The sequence below is a fragment of the Anastrepha obliqua genome, chromosome 4, assembly GCF_027943255.1.
Source record: "Anastrepha obliqua isolate idAnaObli1 chromosome 4, idAnaObli1_1.0, whole genome shotgun sequence".
NCBI lineage: Eukaryota > Metazoa > Arthropoda > Insecta > Diptera > Tephritidae > Anastrepha > Anastrepha obliqua.
The window spans coordinates 44,215,783-44,233,777 of NC_072895.1; the positions used below are offsets into that span (position 1 = coordinate 44,215,783).

At 34.1% G+C, this 17,995-nt stretch overlaps 1 protein-coding gene and 3 non-coding genes across 4 annotated transcripts; 3 read left to right on the forward strand and 1 right to left on the reverse strand.

The window, feature by feature from the left end:
* The first annotated feature begins 479 nt into the window (after positions 1-479).
* Positions 480-553, forward strand: Trnat-agu (transfer RNA threonine (anticodon AGU)). The gene has a single exon. It is a non-coding gene; the product is annotated as a tRNA-Thr (tRNA).
* Positions 554-2,565: 2,012 nt separating this feature from the next.
* Trnat-agu (transfer RNA threonine (anticodon AGU)) lies at positions 2,566-2,639 on the forward strand. Its single transcript has one exon. It is a non-coding gene; the product is annotated as a tRNA-Thr (tRNA).
* A 1,337-nt stretch (positions 2,640-3,976) lies between these two features.
* Trnat-agu (transfer RNA threonine (anticodon AGU)) lies at positions 3,977-4,050 on the forward strand. Its single transcript has one exon. It is a non-coding gene; the product is annotated as a tRNA-Thr (tRNA).
* A 2,367-nt stretch (positions 4,051-6,417) lies between these two features.
* On the reverse strand, positions 6,418-10,553 carry LOC129245874 (uncharacterized). Its single transcript, XM_054884303.1, has 3 exons — positions 10,349-10,553; positions 9,889-10,218; positions 6,418-6,760 (listed from the first exon to the last, which is right to left on the reverse strand). Exons 1-3 carry the CDS (start codon positions 10,375-10,377, stop codon positions 6,595-6,597), a joined length of 525 nt encoding a protein of 174 aa, XP_054740278.1. The 5' UTR covers positions 10,378-10,553; the 3' UTR covers positions 6,418-6,594.
* Between the last annotated feature and the right edge of the window lie 7,442 nt (positions 10,554-17,995).

Below are 17,995 nucleotides of genomic sequence, written 5' to 3' on the forward strand. Positions count from 1 at the left end.
GCAACCTAAAATCCGCAAGGGCATTAGGAATAGGGGATTTTTTGATGCGTCACAAGGCTTCCAACATATGTATGTACGTGTGTATATCCATTGGCAATGGTGGGTTACTGAAGGGGAAAATGAAATAGAAACTTGCCCTTCCTACCTGTTCGGATAACTTATACAAGTAACGACGCAAATAAATTTACTCTCTATTAACTTTAAATGACTTTCCTTAAATATTTCAGTATTCAGTGTATTCTAGAAAACCCGAAAAATTGTTGATATCTCGCAAAAACTTTACTCATTAACGGGCATACATTCGTTATAAAAATTATCTGCAAGTTCATGTTATCTCTTGATAGCAATTTAGTTGTGATTTATGCATTTTCCTGAAATTTTGATTTACATATCTTCGATATTATTTCAAAACATTTTTTTTTTTTGCTTTATGTCGCCAATTTACTTTTGGTATCATATTCGCGCGAATGTGTCAACTGGGCGCCGTGGCTTAGTTGGTTAAAGCGCCTGTCTAGTAAACAGGAGATCGTGAGTTCGAATCTCGCCGGGGCCTACGGTGATCGATTGGTTGAAAGTCACTGATAAGAATTTTTTTAAAAGTTCATTTTTAATAAAACATAAATAATTTCTAATATCTGCGTTCACATAAAAAAAATAGTTTAAAGCGAAAGTAGAAGTTTCAAGCTAACGCCAGTTTTCATCTGAATATTTTTTATTCTAACTTACCTGTGCGAAAAATGTTAATAATGCTAAAACAGAGTCAAAAAAGTAAAAAAAAATTGTCTTTTGCTTTAAGTGTTGTAGATATGTAATTATGGCCTCAGAGACAATAATAAAAGAAATTTAGAACATAAAATCAAAATAAAATTTTACATCTTTATTGTCCAATGGAGTTTCACGGTATATCATAGACAACAACTAGCGAGCCAATTGGTAATTGGGGAACGGTTTTAGCGCAAACTTATTTTAAAAATATTAAATGTTACCACATAAAGCGATTCTTAAATCATTTACAGTTTTTATCGATTTTTTTAATTTGTTATCGATTTTTTTTTTTTCGAGGAACGATTTGAGTACATTATTATTAAATAGTATAAACCTTTTCTAAAATTATTAAACATTAAATCGTTTTTCTATTTACTCTCAATTTTTATCAATTTTTCTTTCGGGGAACGTTTTGGCATACATATTTCCATACAAATCGATTTTTTACTTTGTCTCAATTTTTATCGAATTTTCTCGCGGAAGATTTGGAGCATATTAATATCGAGTAGTATGAACCTATTTTAAAATTATTAAACCTTTCCATACAAATCGATTTTTTTTATTTTTTCTCATTTTTTATCGAACTTTTATTTTTATTATTGATTTTTTTTCGGGGAACGTTTTGAACATATTAATATCGAGTAGTATAAACCTATTCTAAATTTATTAGTCATTTTCACAGAAAACGATTTTTTAGTTATTCTCAATTTTCATCAATTTTTTTTAATTTGTTATCGATTTTTTTCGAGGAACGTTTTGCGCATATTAATATCGAGTAGAATAAACCTATTGTAAAAATCGATTTTTCATTTAGTTTCAATTTGTATCGATTTTTTCCTATTGCTATCGATTTTTTAGGGGGGGATCGTTTTGAGTATACTTATGTCGAGTACTATAAACATATTCTAAAATTATTAAACATTTCCATACAAATCGAATTTTTTATTTATTCTCAATTTTTATCGGTTTTTTTGTTATCGATTTTTTTTCTTCGCGATCATTTTTATAATAAGTTATCCACAAATAATAAACATTGTTCTCAACTTTTATCCATTTATTTGTTATAGTTTTTTTCTTATTAAAGATTCTTTAGTCGATTATTAATTTTGAACGATCTGAATATTTCGTTATAATTCTTTTCAGTCGATTTTCCGGAATGCGAATCACCTTCACTTTCGCCTATATATTTTTATCCTTAGTAATCGCTACTTTCAGTCCAAAATAACTGAACAATTTTACATTTATTACTAAGTATTCCCTAATTTTCTTTCTTTGTAATCTGTAAGAAATGCTACATTTTCTACATTAAGACGAAAAAGTACAGGTTTAAACTATTTTTAATTGAATTGTTAAAATAATACTTCACAATCCAGCACTAATCTGTTGTTCTTGGTCTGCAAGAAGTACTGCATTTCTAGATATTTATTAATTAAAATATTGGCTATGGGAATAAGTTTTTGCCCTCGTAAAAGATGTGTTGTTGCTGATACTATTTGTGCGTTCGCTCTAGTAATATAATATTCCCATACCCAATAAAACAATGTGTAACATAAATTCTTCTTTTAATTTTGGTAGTCTTTGCCAACTGAAGACTTATTTTTGCAATTAAAATTTAAAAACTCCGAAATGCCTTTTTTTCTTTTAATATTAAAGTTCCCCTATCTTTTAAACAATTCAATTTAAATAGTTAATATTTGCTAAGTAAGTTCAATTCAATGTAACACTTGTAGAAACATTAGTTTGTCGATTTATTGGCGTCCATTCTCTTTCGTCATCATATTCGCGCAAATGTGTCAACTGGGCGCCGTGGCTTAGTTGGTTAAAGCGCCTGTCTAGTAAACAGGAGATCGTGAGTTCGAATCTCGCCGGGGCCTACAGTAATTGGTTAGTTGAAGATTACTGAAGAAGAATTTTTTAAACATAAGACATATTTGATTTTTATAATTTAAAAAAAAATTTAATAAAGGAGAATTTAGGCACTAACGATCTTTAGGCTTCAGGCCTGCAATACGCGTACCTAATTTCAATTTCCATCTAATGGTGTTTTTCTTTCTTTGAAAAAATTTTGCCTTTAAAGGGTTCATTGTTCTACTTAACCCTGAAAAATGCCATGTTTTTGCCTACTCGGAAAAGAGCACAAAACACGACAACTGCGAATCTCGATTTGTCTGGCACACGTATTTCTTGAGTGACCACACGAGCGGATAAGAAAAATAAAATAGATTAAATGCTAAATTATATCGCTTATTTTTTGTAAAAGTATCGTAATCTGAAAAAAATGTGCACACTGTGTAAAAAATGTATGGCGATATCTACTAGCAGTAATGCATTTAATATAAAAATTTGCATACGAATAGTAACTTAATACGTAAATTTGCTAGAACTGAGTCAAATCAATTGTGTTTAATTTCGACCCCTACACGTACAACCCTGCTTGTCTATTTGTATGCTGCCGCCGTCTCGTCACAAGTTTCAAATATGATTAACGTATGACGTCATTTTCAAAATTATACATCTTCCCATAGGGTGATTAATTTTGCACTACGTAGTAAATATCGTATAGAGTGTTAGAGGGACCATCAAATCGTGCTCTTATCTGACAGAGATGCCACAATCCAGATTTGGTTGTGTATGTCATTTCAAAAGAAACCCGTACTCCACTTCAATAAAAAAATACGCAGTCAAATCAGGGACTGAGATTCAAACTCGTTTCTTCAGTTAAATCTTGGGAAATGGTGTATGGTTAAGAGTATGTTTAGTTAAGGGGGTGTGGCACTGCCCATAGTCATTAACTATACAGGTAAATCAGTTGCTTCAAGCAATTAAGAATTTAATAGAAATAGACTTTCCCTTTAGACTGAATTTTTCGTTTGATATGTAAAGTTAGCGGTATTTAACCCGGTAGAAATATGTTAAAAAATTATTGCAAGGAGTAAGTGGCAATGTATGACGTACCCGCATACAAAATATACTGTGACATGCATGCACATATATACCTTAGAGTTGGTGGTAAATATTTGGCAGTTTAACATTTTTTATATTATATTATATTTTAATAAATATACATTTAATGAACTACATAAAAAAGTTACTCATATAAGTAACAGGGTGGGTATGTTATATCCGGCAACACTCTCTCCGGGTTAAATTTACTATTTGATTTTCACAACTGATTCGCTCATGCTATAGCATCCAAGCAGGGTTACCAACTGGCGCCGTGGCTTAGTTGGTTAAAGCGCCTGTCTAGTAAACAGGAGATCGTGAGTTCGAATCTCGCCGGGGCCTTCAGTGATTCTTACTGATAACAACTTTTTAGTTTTTTTTTTCAGATATATGTAAATAGTTTTTTGTAAACTAGTACAAAAAACAACAACAAACAAGAATGAATTGGCAACAAATTTTTTTTTTCTTATTCAATTTAGCTAGCAGAAGGAACCGGAAGGCAAGAATTAAGAAATTCTGCATTGCGCAAATATTTATGCTAACAAATATAAACAGAAATATCAAAATGGAGAAAAAGTAGAAATGCTTTATTTATAAAAATGAATATTTGCCTGTATGTCATCGATGAACTCAAAAACTACTGGACCGATTATTACAAAAATTTGTATATGTATGTATTTTTCCACGGAGAAGGTTTGTAGAATATGCTCATTGATGCCACTCGCCACCAGGGGGCGCTGCAGTGTAGCGATATCTGCCCCGTTCAATCGATTGTCATAAAAATTAGTATGACCATGTATTTTTACACAGAGGATACCAACATGCAACATCAGCAAAAACTCTGGAATGGAAAAAGTACTCCAAACGTGTCAAATTATCATATAGGACAAGTGTACAATGTCTCACAAGAAAGCATGGGAAGCGCTTGATCGTACACTGCGAGATTTGAGAGGAAACAGACGGATCTTCGGTGGCGCACTCATTTTATTGTCTGGTGATTTTCGACAAACACTGCCCACAATACCACGTTCAACATCCGCTGATGAACTTAATGCATGTCTTAAATCCTCAGTCCTGAGGCGTCATTTACAGATGCATCGGCTGGAAATTTTGCAAAACAATTATTGGATATTTGAAATGGGCGAATGGAAATTGGTGAATCTACACAATGTATCACACTGCCAGCAAACTTCTGTAAGATCACAAAAAGCATCGACGAATTGGTGCAAAAAATTTTCCCAAACATTGCACGAAGCTACAAAAACCATCAGTGGCTCAGTACGTGTGCTATATTAGCTGCCAAAAACATCAATGTCAATACCATCAACTTCACCATTCAGCATGGAATACCCAGTGAAACGACAACATATAAGTCCATCGATACTATGGAAAATCAAAACGAGGTTGTCAACTATACAACTGAATTCTTGAATTCGTTTGATTTGCCAGGCATGCCGCGCACGTTCTTACATTGACTCGCTTTCGCAATGACTATTAACAAAGCACAAGGACAATCGTTACAAGTGGATGGATTAAATTTGGAGAATCCATGCTTCTCACATGGACAGCTCCATGTGGTTGCTCACGTGTCGGAAAACCTTCTGATTTATACGTCTACGCACCAGATGAAAAAACAAGAAATATTGTGTATCCCACAGCACTTCAATAAGCATCGAATTGAAACTAAACTTTGTATTGTCATCATTTTTTCGAAATAAAAAAAAATCAATAAAATGGTTTAGAATGAATTGAATATTTGTGTACTGATTTTCCTTCAAAGTTATTTTTCTTAAATTTATTTTAGTTGTTGGCGTAGCAACGCGCGCCGGGTACAGCTAGGTCATATATAAAATATGATTTTAAGATAGGGTATCTTAGTAACTCAAAACCACAGCGTACCTAATAAATTCACATAAGACCATTTATGCACTTATATGTATTTAGGTACATTAGTGTGGGCTAATTTGCATGGATCGATTTTTTCCGACATGGTTCCTACGAAAATCGGATTCTGTATGATATTCTGAGAAAAAAAGTATATTAGAGGAGATTAATTTCGATTCCGCGAATTTTTAAGGAAACTATTTATATTTAATCAATACGAAAATTGAGATAGGGTTATGTCATTCAATAGAAAAAGTAGAAGATAATAAGAATGATATAAAACCAAAATGATTGTAAATACGTTGTTAATTGTAACAAAAAAATTTATTATATGATTAGAAAAAAATTTTAAAAACAAATTTTTGAAATATTGCAAAATTTAATAAATTTTTGTGTAAATTCCATTTTGAATTACATGTAAATAAAATTATAGGGTTCTTTAAAGAAAAAATAGAGAAACAAAATAATTCCTTTAAATAAAAAATAGAGATAAAAAAAAATGTTTCTTATCTTTTTATCTAGAAGTTCCTAAGTACAAGCTTGTATTAAAAAAAATTGAATTCATACTACTTTGGTTAATATCTTCATATTAAATTGGGACTCGAAATTGACTATAGAGCTATGTTCTAGTGCACTTTTTTCTTAGAATTATATGTAATCCGAATTTGGTAGGAATGGTGTCGGAAGAAAAAAATGCACCCGCTCTAATGTACCATATATATACATATATATTTATTTGCAAACAAACAAAGTGGGTTTCAAACACGAATGCCCCTTTAAAAATTTTACTGCGAGGAGTTTGATCTTAATTTTTCATCCATTTTGTTTTTATTTTTAATTTATTAAAACGTAAATATTACACATTGGTTGTGAACTATGCTAGGCAAAATCTCTACAATACATTCAACAATGAAAGCATTCGTACTCATTCATGCACTACACACATCCACCAACAACAACAGGCAAAAGCTTACGGAAAAAGCTTCGTTCATAACAGTGTATTTAGTCCTTATACACTAAAAACAAAGTCACCACCATATAGTAGGATGGTCGTTCATATACGAAATTAGTGAAGTTATCCATTTTCTCATCCAATAAATGACGCATGCGGAAGCTGAGGCCTTGGTCTTGTTTTTCGACAATTGATAACAAGCAAACGATACGATGCCTGTAAATATGAGAAATAAAAATAAAACAGAAAGTTTAATGAAAATTCCATTCAACTTCTAATAGAAAATAGAAAAGTTCTGTTTTTACTTTCAATTTCATTTTCAATATTTAAAGTTAAATACTAATAATTTCGAAGCCCATAACTTGAGCATTTACTTAATATTTCTATACCATAATAAAAGTTCAGTGCATAACTACATAAAACCAGGAGTACTAATAAGAAAATGTTATTAAAATAATTTATGGAATGGTCGTTGGTGCATTAGTTTTGCAATTTTTATCATATCGGCTTTTCATCATTGGGATAAACTTTTGCGTTTCATTAAATATGCCTCTAGATACAGAGATTACTTAACAAAAGAGTTTAACCGAATAATTGTTTTGTACGAAAAATAAATCGGCAGACGGCTCATGCCATTATCGTTAAATTATTCTAAATATTTCTTTTTTTCTTAATATGACAATAAGTAAATTTCAAATTTTGTATACCATATTTTACTTTTATTTGCAATAAATACTACTACTACTACTACTACTACTACTACTACTACTACTACTACTACTACTACTATGTATATCGGCTTTTCAAAAAATAAGTCAATGAATGGATAAATCTCTCCAGATATATTCTCTACGTGCAACTTGTAGAGCCAAATATTATTCATTGACTACAAGATAGAATCAGTGCTGATAAGCACCTGGAAGGTAGTTGAGAATGATTGCCTTCGCCGTACTCAATAATTACGCCACATCTGCAGCTTCCATAGATTATGTTAAAAAAGTTCTGTTAAAATAGAAATGTTAAGTGGAGGTTGCGAATTCCTTTGTTAAAACATATCTGTTTCACAATTACTGTCTTAACACCAGCTGCCATTTCGTAGTTTGACAGCTCAATTTTTATTTTACCCCTTCATTTGCATGTGCGAATACAGTGATCTAATTTGGTTGCTGCCATTTTCAAACTGAAGGGGTATGACAGAAAGGTGCCCACATGAGAAATCGTAGTTTGACAGCTCAATTTTTATTTTATAGTATTTTTTAGTATTCATTTAATAAAAAATCCTTTTATCTCTTCCATTTCAACTCCGTAATGCAAATTTTTATTGATTGATTTGTTAGTAATGAACATGAGATTGTCGACATTTTACTGACGCGTGACGTTGCCATTTTTGCAGAAATTATAAGACAGCACCTGATTACTCGTATATCTCATAAAAAGTAACACTACTCCAATTACTACAGCACTAACACACCCAATACATTCATGATCGCTTAAACTAAATACAAGACTCCCCTAGAGAAAAGAGTCGAAAAGGCATTGAATTCTTAGTTAAGCTTAATCGCTGGTATAAATAAACATAGCGACATTCCAACAGTGTTGGAAAAGTGCTACCAAAAATTGCAATTGTTGGGTTAATGGGTGATCTTATGATCTATAAATACCCTTTGTGCTCTTTTTCTTCTCAATGCTATTGTTGACTGTATATTAAAAACTAAGAACTGCAAGGTGTATGCACACGACGGGCAAAACCAAAAGAGAATTCGCAATGTTGAAGCAGCAAAAGTCTCTCGCTAATAAAACTCTCTTGAAAGGTTGCAGCATTGGAAATAGTGAGTTATATCGGTTTTATGAGTTATATCATACTCACAAGTGGCGAATCTTGCTTGATAACTTTGCTTGCTTTCACATGCAAAATGTTTCGGCAAGTAAGCAGAGCCCAGAGATAGCGAGCAGAGAAGTGGTGAATCGAAGTGGTGCCTTATATTTTATTTGACATTGAAATCGCAGTGCCCGAATGGACTATGAGTGAATATCATTGAGTAGGACCCGATTTCAAAACCCATTAGAAGCATGAAACACCTTATCAAGGTAAGGTATTTTTTAATAATTTCTTAATCGACTTCAAGCCTGCACTTTATTTTAGTAGAAGTGAATGGGCAATAAAGCTGCATAGTCGGAAATTTTCTAATGATTGTAATTAAAAAGTTGAAAGTTGTAATGGGATTTTTTTTAAATTCTCAAATTTAACGAAAAAAATTTAACATTTAACTGTAGGTCACTCACAATCTAACGATGCCGCAAAATGTATGCTTTGGTGCAGTTTGCAGCCAACGGTATCATTAAATCATAATTTTCCAAATTGCTACCGTAAATGGTATTCACTACAGCAAAGTAATTCCAATTGTTGATTGATGATTCAAGACATCATTTTGTTCTTATGAATATTTGTCACCAAATCATTTTAATCGCCTTCGAAGATAGCATTGGGCGCTTTTGTAGCTGGTTAAGTTGCATAAAATCAGACCGACTTGAATGCCTTCATAAAACCCAGTTGAAGTATTAGTATGGCCCAAATTTTTTTAAACTACAATCTTGAAAATTAGTTTAGTTATTTACAAACCAAACCACTTCATCCCTTTTTTTTGCTTTATGTAAAGTTCTATGAAATATAATCCAATCAAATCGAAAGATGACTTCCCAATTTGAAGTTTGCAGTTACGTAATTGGCACTTACCCCCTTTATTGGGTGTTTGGCCCAGATCCTCCTACTATATTGTGTGGCTTAATTTTTCCCACAAATGGAGGGTCCTACAGTTTATCGTCACTTCCGAACAGCAGCTGGTTTTTTGTGATGATCTTTTTAATGGCAGAAATACATTCGGAGGTTTTCGATGGTCTGCCGAGGAGCGACCGTCATTAGAAAAAAAACATTTTCTATCATTTCGTTTGGCGTTTCATGGCCGGGATTTCGAACTTGATTGCTACCGAATGGTTACCATGCAGCATCCATTTGACTACGGCGAAATAGTAGTTATTAGTTTTATAGATTTTTAAAGTATCACCAATTCATTCGCCTGGCACTTTTTTTAGTGTTTTTTTTTATTTAGCAAAATAAATAAAACTGTAAATCTTAATATTTTTGCGAAATATTTTGGCAGTGGTCTTAGAATATGATAAGTTCCATAATTTCTACGGAAAAATTGGACCTATTGGACAAACTAGAACTTAAACGACTAGTAGAGCGTTTTTATCATTTTCTCATCGGGAATTCAATTTTTTTTAAACCTAATTTAATAAATATCGCTAGTAGTGTAATTTTCAAGGTTTGCATGCATATTTGTCACCTTTTGTGTTGCAAACGCTTCACACGATCTCGTATATCCGCAGCCAACGTTTCGGCCATTTGCAGTGAACGCCACGAATCGTAAGAGCGACCAAAGCGATCCCATGTCAAGCGCTCCTCAATAGCCGTTTCGATTAGCTTATAAACAGTCTCCATGCTAAAATTATTGCGAAAGTATTCCCAATCACGTTTCGGCTTTTCCACAGCACATTCGACATCTTCGCCCTCACCAGCGCTGGAATGTAGTTTCTGCAGAGCGCGCTTTTTGCCCAGCATCGATTCCATAAGCAAAGCATTCATGCGATTGGTGGTGCGCACAGAGGCGGTGATGCTGTGTAGAGCCAAAAAAAAAGAGTTGAAAAAGTTAAAATAGTATACTTATTTGTTGAGGATTAGTAATTTATTAAGGCACACTTTCACACATTTTCAATCATTTTCATAGGCCCTTAATTTCAATTTACCGTGTTCGCACGCCATTCCAAGTGGACATTTCGGGTAATCAATCAATCAATAACTTTATATTTTCACTTTATTTATTTGTATTGTTTTTTTTTTTTGCTGAAGGTTATCATTTATTCTAAGTCACCGGAACTGCCACTTGACGAGCCATCAGAAATGCAACGCGCATGCAACTGAATCGTTGAATTTGAGCCGCACTGCGCCAAACCCACAATAACGCGCCAAATGCCCGCCACCGACAATTGAGTTGTTCGACGATACGCTTATTCTATTCATAACGGTATTATGTGATGGCATGTGAATATATGTAGACATTTTTATATTGTTTATGTAGGTATTCGTGCAGCTCTGATAGCAGATAGTTTTCAATGCCAAGCATTTGTCGCCCCCTTCCTTTGGTTGCATAGAAGTTGCGATTGTTTCGACAACGTTGTGACATTTGAGGTTTGCTATATTTCGCTGTTGGCGTGTTGCAAGTCGTAAATCATCACTATTACATGTGACTATGACAGCACCCACTCGCAGGTGCGCTGATGAGCCAATGAGCCGCATGAAGCGATCAGCTTGAAAAATCTCATTGAGCTGCAAGCGCAATAACACGACAGGAGTAGCAGTAAACTGAAAGGCCTTCACTCTAATGGTGTTGGCATATGCTCATTATATTATGCCAAAGTATTTGTTTATTTATATATATCTGCATTAGCACAACCTGGTCGCTCCAGGCTTCGCCAGCGGTGCTAAGTGAAAATTTTCGAACGCCTTTATCGCTTTTATAATGGCTTGGTTTAAGAACCTTATAGCGCAAAAATGTAAAAAAACTGCACTCTGCAGTGCAGGAAAGAGCGTGAAGCGACAAATAGGTCAGGCTTGTAGGGCCAGTAACCGTATAAACTGGAATAAATCTTATTCGAATATACAGAAATACATTAAGTGAAATATGGCGGCTTGTGATATTATTTGCCTCACTAAAGATATATTGAACTGGTAGGAGCAGTAGAGCAGCTGATTCAATATTTTTGTGTTCTGGCATCAACTGAAATTGACTTGCCTAGCAATACAAAATCTATATAGGCACATAACCCGTCCTTGCTGATTTTTACCACCCTTTAGATATTCACTTGCTGACAAAAACATTTTAAGATTGTAATTCCACTGAGCTGATGGCAACTGTACCAATTTACCGATTAGGTCTAATTTGAATTTTCGAATTGCGTTCCTCTAATTAAAAGAATAATTTTGAAGTCCTCTCCAAATTTCTTGTTAAACAAAACTTGCATTTTAATGTAATAAAAACTTTACAAAAATTTTGAAACATGTAAATTCAATCCCTTTTTAAGAGAAAAAAAAAAACAAACAAATAAACAAAAAAAAAAACAAATAATAATAATTTTGGTCCCGCGGCGAAATGAAAATCGTGAAAGAAAAAAAATTCTGCCTCATTTTGAACATTCTTACTCAGCACTTCCTCAAAATTTTCTGAGGGCTATCAAGCCAATTTACCAGTATTTATCTAAAAACGAATTACTTTCACGATGCGTTGGTGGCTTTATGCAAAACAATAATGAAAGCTACAACCAACTCATTTGGAAAATTTCTCCAAAGCACCTTCCAGGAGGATCCGTACCAGTTGAAATTACAGCATATTCATCAGCTTGCCTTTTCAATGAAGGAAAAAAAGCTTTGCTGAAGATTTTTGAAGCTTTGGAGGTGCCCTATGGTACTCATTCTCATGAATTCATCGAGAGTGAGGACGAGAGGCGCGTCTCGATATCTGAGCTGCGCGCGCAAAATGTGTCCAAGGAAGGAAGATGGCTCGAAGATAACACCAGATCGACCTTTTGGAAGCTGACGCGAGAGCAGAAGAGTCCTACTAAGGTCCTGGTGTCGACAATGACTTGTAAGTTTGACTGAATAAAAATTATCCATAAATGAAGTGCACGCAAAACTTTAGACGCGATTATCTCGAATACGTGTTTTTTGAAAATTAACGTCGCGGTGATCATTATTTATCAAAAACTATTTGGCCGATTTGCATAAACTTTTTTTTAATTATTCGAAGTTACAACCTCGTGAATCTGAACTTTTTATAAATATTTACAAAGTTCGCTGGAATAAATTTTTTTTTTTAATTTTTCAACCCCTCAAAAATCGTTTTTTTTGTGCAAAACGGTTTTCATATCGAGAAAAAAATTGTTTGGGTAAATAAACCGTTCAGCAACTAAAAACATTTTTCTACAATAATCATTTAAGATATCTTCGACTATAGTGCTTATTATCGATTTTGGATGTTAGATTAAACATAATTCGTTTTAATTTTTGCGCCTTCATAGCGTAATCTGAATTTTGGCCCCTGTCTTACATGCCATAATTGTCAACAATTATTATCGGTTAAGATAACGTAACTTATGGTAACCCTGTTAAGAAAAAACCAAGTCGTGTAAATATGTTTACACTACAGATGCGATCAATTAAAAGTATATTGCTTCCAAACACTACTAAACTACTACAACATCCACATTTTTCTTCTTGCTGACCTTTTTAACACGCACTAGTCTTTGGCAAAAAAATGCAAATTAAGCCTCAGAATTTATTGTTTTCTCAGTTTGCAATTAATCCACAAACTCAATTCATTTTGCATCCCAAAAAAATTATGCTAACACCTTTTTGGCTGATGTTTGGACACGAACTCGTTTCGGAACCGAAGAACCAGGTTCGCACCACTATTTCAGTGTTTCTTTTGATTTAGCATCTTGGTGATAGACCCAAGTCTCATTGATAGTGATGAAGCGATGCACAAAATGCTCTTCATCCTTTCGAAAACGCTTTAAATGTTGCTGAGAAAATCGCATTGGAATGCCAAATTTTGTGGACACAGCTTTTTGAATCCCAATACTTCAATCAAAATATGGCTTACTCTGCCCAATGAGATGTAGTCACTCGATTATTTTCCAATACGATATTTTATATTTTTTCTAAAATGTTATTACTGTTTCTGGACGTCCTTGACGTGGATCGTCTTCCAGACTTGTACGAACACGTTTAAATTCAGCAATCCATCTTTCGACTGTACTACTTCATGGCAAAGAGTCCTTATACACTTCCAATATTCGTTCATAAATTTCCTTTAAGCCTTCCAAAAATAAAAATTCAATCACTGCACGATACTTGATTTTTTCCATACTGTGGCTCATCAATACTAAATGACAGATTGATATCAAACTTCACATACGTTCATGTGAGGAGTGTATCAACATAACAAAAAAAATTTAGGCTAGTCGCAACGCCTTCTCTTTTCGGACCGCAAAACTTATAGAACAACCTCGATCTTAACTCTAAACATGGTCTCTTGCTCTCCCTCAGCTAAATACATAATAGACATATTTAGTAGCCTGGACGGAATAATTTTGCATCTTACTGCATAGGTATTTCTTAAAGACGCCAGATCAAATAAATTTCTGAAAAATCTAAAATCACGTACACATTTTTGAAGTCTAATTGACCGCCGTAGCCGAATGGGTTGATGCATATCTACCACTCACAAGTGCGTAGGTTCGAATCTCCGAGGATGAAATACCAAAATGACAGAAAAAGTTTTTTCTATTAGTGGCCGCCCCTCGGCAGGCAGTGTCAAACCTTGAAATATGTTTCTGTCATGGAAAAGATCTTCCTAAAAATACCATGTGCCGTTCAGAGTGGGCTTAAGGCTTGTGGGTCTTTCCATTTGTGGAACAACACCCAGACGCACGCCACAAGTAGGAAGAGGAGCTCGGCCATACACCTGGCAGAAGTGTACGCGCTAATTATTTATTTATTTTTTATTTGAATTAAAAAGAAATTCATCGTATCGTAGTATTATTATCTCCCCCTGCTTAAATATTCACGTAACTTAAGCAAACATAAAATATTAGGTTTGGCCATTAGTTATGGTGAAAAACAAAGTTGTGAGGAGAACTTGGGCTGCCTTACCACGGAAGTGAGTTCCCAGCCGAATTCTACACGATCATCTCAAATGTATTCACACACTCGTTCAAACAGTTTTTGTTCAGACGGTAACGAAGTGACATTGTATTAATTGTTTTCGTATATCACTGATACAGTACTAGTTTTTTCTTAAACAAATCGGGGTAATGACGCCTGCTACGTCAGCCCATCAACTGATTCTGTCAAATTCGCTGAGAGAGGGCTAACGGTTTGATTTTGGCCCAACCATTAAAAATCTTTTCTAGAAATTTCAAAAAATCGATCTTTCGTTTTTTCAATATTTCGAAAGTATAGTAACTTAAGAATATACTTTGAAATTTTCATTCGGATATTCCCAATATTATAGCTTCTACAGCCCATTAACTAGGTAGACAGCGGTACGCGCGTTCCTGTACCTCAAACTTTAAACTCTTTTATCTCGAAATTATTTTTTTCGGCTTGGTGTTGTAAAACAAAAAAACTATTCAACCGAATCGTCTGAAATTTTAATATTTTGTTCACACCGTCAATGCTTATCGTCCATATTAGAATCATAATATCATTTTAATTATTCGTATTTTTTAATTAAAAAACTAAAAAAAATCCGATTTTTAGAGCGTAAAAATCAAAACCGCGCTGTTTTGTAATTTTTTGTTTTCATCTAGTGGCGGGACTTAGCTACAGTCATACCGATTAATAATTTTTTTGGTTTTTTTGTTTCAGATAAATAGAAGAACCAAAATAGACAACAACGTGCAGGTCCAATTTTTTGGGAAAGTCAACGTCCGCCCACCGAGACCCCTTGAGAGTCCCATTTCCCAGGTTGTTCCCAAGTTTGTTAGGTTGCGTATGCGCCTAGTGTAATTTCACTACAAGATTTGTAAGAAAGTTTTCCTGGACGCGGTGCAGCTTCAGTTTATAATTATTCAATTCAGTTGATTGCTCGCCATTTACATTCAGTTTATAATGTGACCTACTCCATAGCAAATGGTATTAACTCAACAAGTGGCGCCGCTTGTGCTCTTCATGCGCCGAAACTAATCTGATTGAGGGCTGCAAAAACTATGTAAATATACATAGGTTATCCTTCTCCAAATTGTCATGTGCATCTTAATATTGTTCTACAAATGTAGTGACGTTAGAACAGCAGATGATTTCAAAAAAAACGTCTACATGCCATTACTTGCGGCTCCTTTCATTTGCAAACTTATTCGATAATCTGATATCTGATTCCCCCGGCATCGAAGCTGGAATCAACCGAATGAGAGTCGAAAGCATCACTTGCTTTATTGTTTTAAGAGTCCAAAGATGAGACGTAAAGCAAATAACAATTATTTTTTCGAAATCACTCCAAAAAAACAAACTTTTTATATGAAAACAATTTTAACGTTTTTTGAAAAACATCTAAATTCATGTTTAAATAAAAGGCTGTAAATTTCATCAAAAACCCAGAAGTTGATACTAAATCGAAAACCACATGCAAACACGGTAATTTCATTGATATACTCGAATTAAGGATTTGTTTACAAGTTGCCATTGTTGCTTGAAATTTCTAAATTATTATTGATTCACTAACGCGAGATACTATAAATACATACATACATACTCACACCTGCATATCTGCACTTCTCTGTGACTACCTTCTGCATTAAGGCTGGCTGCTATGCAAGTTTGATTAAATACACATTCACACCATTTGTATATGCGAGTAGTGCACATGGAAGCGCTGCTGTTCGCCATGGCGTATGAGTACCCACAAACCGATGAAATCTAATACAAACCAGATAGGCGAATTCACCTTGCCGCTTACATGCCAATTTTCAATAATACCACAACTTTTAATTTGCAATTAAATTGTTGAGAAAACTTTTTGCGTTCTTCTCACCGCCTAACTGCCTCCCACCTCCACTTATTTTCAGCTATTGCAAAACAAAGTAATCAACTCAACGCTCAGAAGCCTTCAACACCAACTCCAGGAGTAGAACTCTTACTTGTTTTGTTGGTTTTCCGTAACTTTTCACACATTAACCGCGAAAGTTTTGCGATGTGATACACGTGCGCATATACAAAAGCTATACCTATATACACAGGTAACACAAAATAAACAGATTTACATCCAAACACTTGAATATTTTTTTAGTCAAAATATTGCAAGATGGCTGGCGGCGTCATGACACTGCTCCGCCTTCCAGTGAAATAGTTTTTTTTTTCGAATTCATTCAACGCTTTTTATATTTTCCGCAATTATTCTTTATATTTTGCTCTACCTTAACTCATCTTATTTGTTTATCTACTTTTCGAAAAATTCTATTTATATTTTAATTTGTGTTGTTATTTTCTTTCTACATTCACTACACCTCCCATTACTTACGCCTTCACTCGATCCATTCGCCGGCGTTTGTTGCTTGTTACTCCTACGTTTGTTGATCCCACTGTCGTAAATTGTACTGAATTGCTGCGCTGACAGAAAAGCGCATTATGGCCACTTATTTCGCGAAGCCATTGTTTTCTATTGTGCAAACCTCACTGCATGTACAACCGTACATATGTACATTCGCCTTTATCCTTCTATTGAAATCTAATTCCATTATAGGCGTATTCGATTCTCGAATATTTTCCATTAGCCTATCCATTTTCAACGCTTCTAATATTCTTTCATTCTTCAATCCTTCATTGTTTTGTAATTGTATGTATGCACGTTTGTGTGACTGGGTAATTTGGCACGTTTGCAAGTGCCAAAAGTGCAATTTTTTCATTGACTTATTGTTTACAGGGTGATTATTGGAAGTTTTCTTAAGATATTTTCTTTAAATTTTGAAAATTACTTTGAAATTCTACCAAAATCAAGCCACATGCAATAAAGGCAGAACTGATGCTTATCGCCAGATGTTTTCATTTACAAATAGAAGTAAACTAACATCACTCTTTTTTTTTAAGTATATAGTAGTAAAAATTATATTCGGAAGTATCACCCAATAATAATACACACATAATTTGCGCATACATGTGCTTCCCACAGCTTAAGGCCGACTCCAACAGGCAAATGGCTTTTTTTTATTCATAAGGAGCTTTTTCAGAGCCGAAATACACTCGGAGGCTTGCATTGCCGGCCGAGGGGCGACCGCTATTAGAAAAAAACTTATTCTATCCTTTGATGTTTCATGCCCAAAGATGCAAACCAGGTCACTTCCGAATTTGGTTGCGGAGGTTAAGTCATTTAATCTGTCCGAATCAGCATAGATTTGTGTCCTGCCGTTCGCCACTGTCTAATCTAGCGTTTTTAGTGAATTTTGTTCATCTTGATTTACGACAAGACACCAAGTCGATTGCATTGAGCCCATTGCGATTTTTCAAAAGCATTTCATGGAGTATTCCACAAGATCCTAATAAATAAGTTAGCTGTTAGCTTTTTTAGTTTTTCATTATTGACTTGACTTGACTATTATGTCAAAAAGATGTGAACTAACATATCAGCCCTTTCTGAGACGTGCACCATTTTGGCTAAAGCTCAATATCATTTAAAATTAAAGTATCTGCAAGTAAGAAAATATTTAAGATTTTCTTTCCCTTCTTTATTTTATTGTATTTTCATTTTAATGTATACGTGCAAATGCATACTTCTTAAGATAATTTATTTATTTATTTAGTTATTATAAGAATAATAATTATGAATAAAAAACAATAAGGAC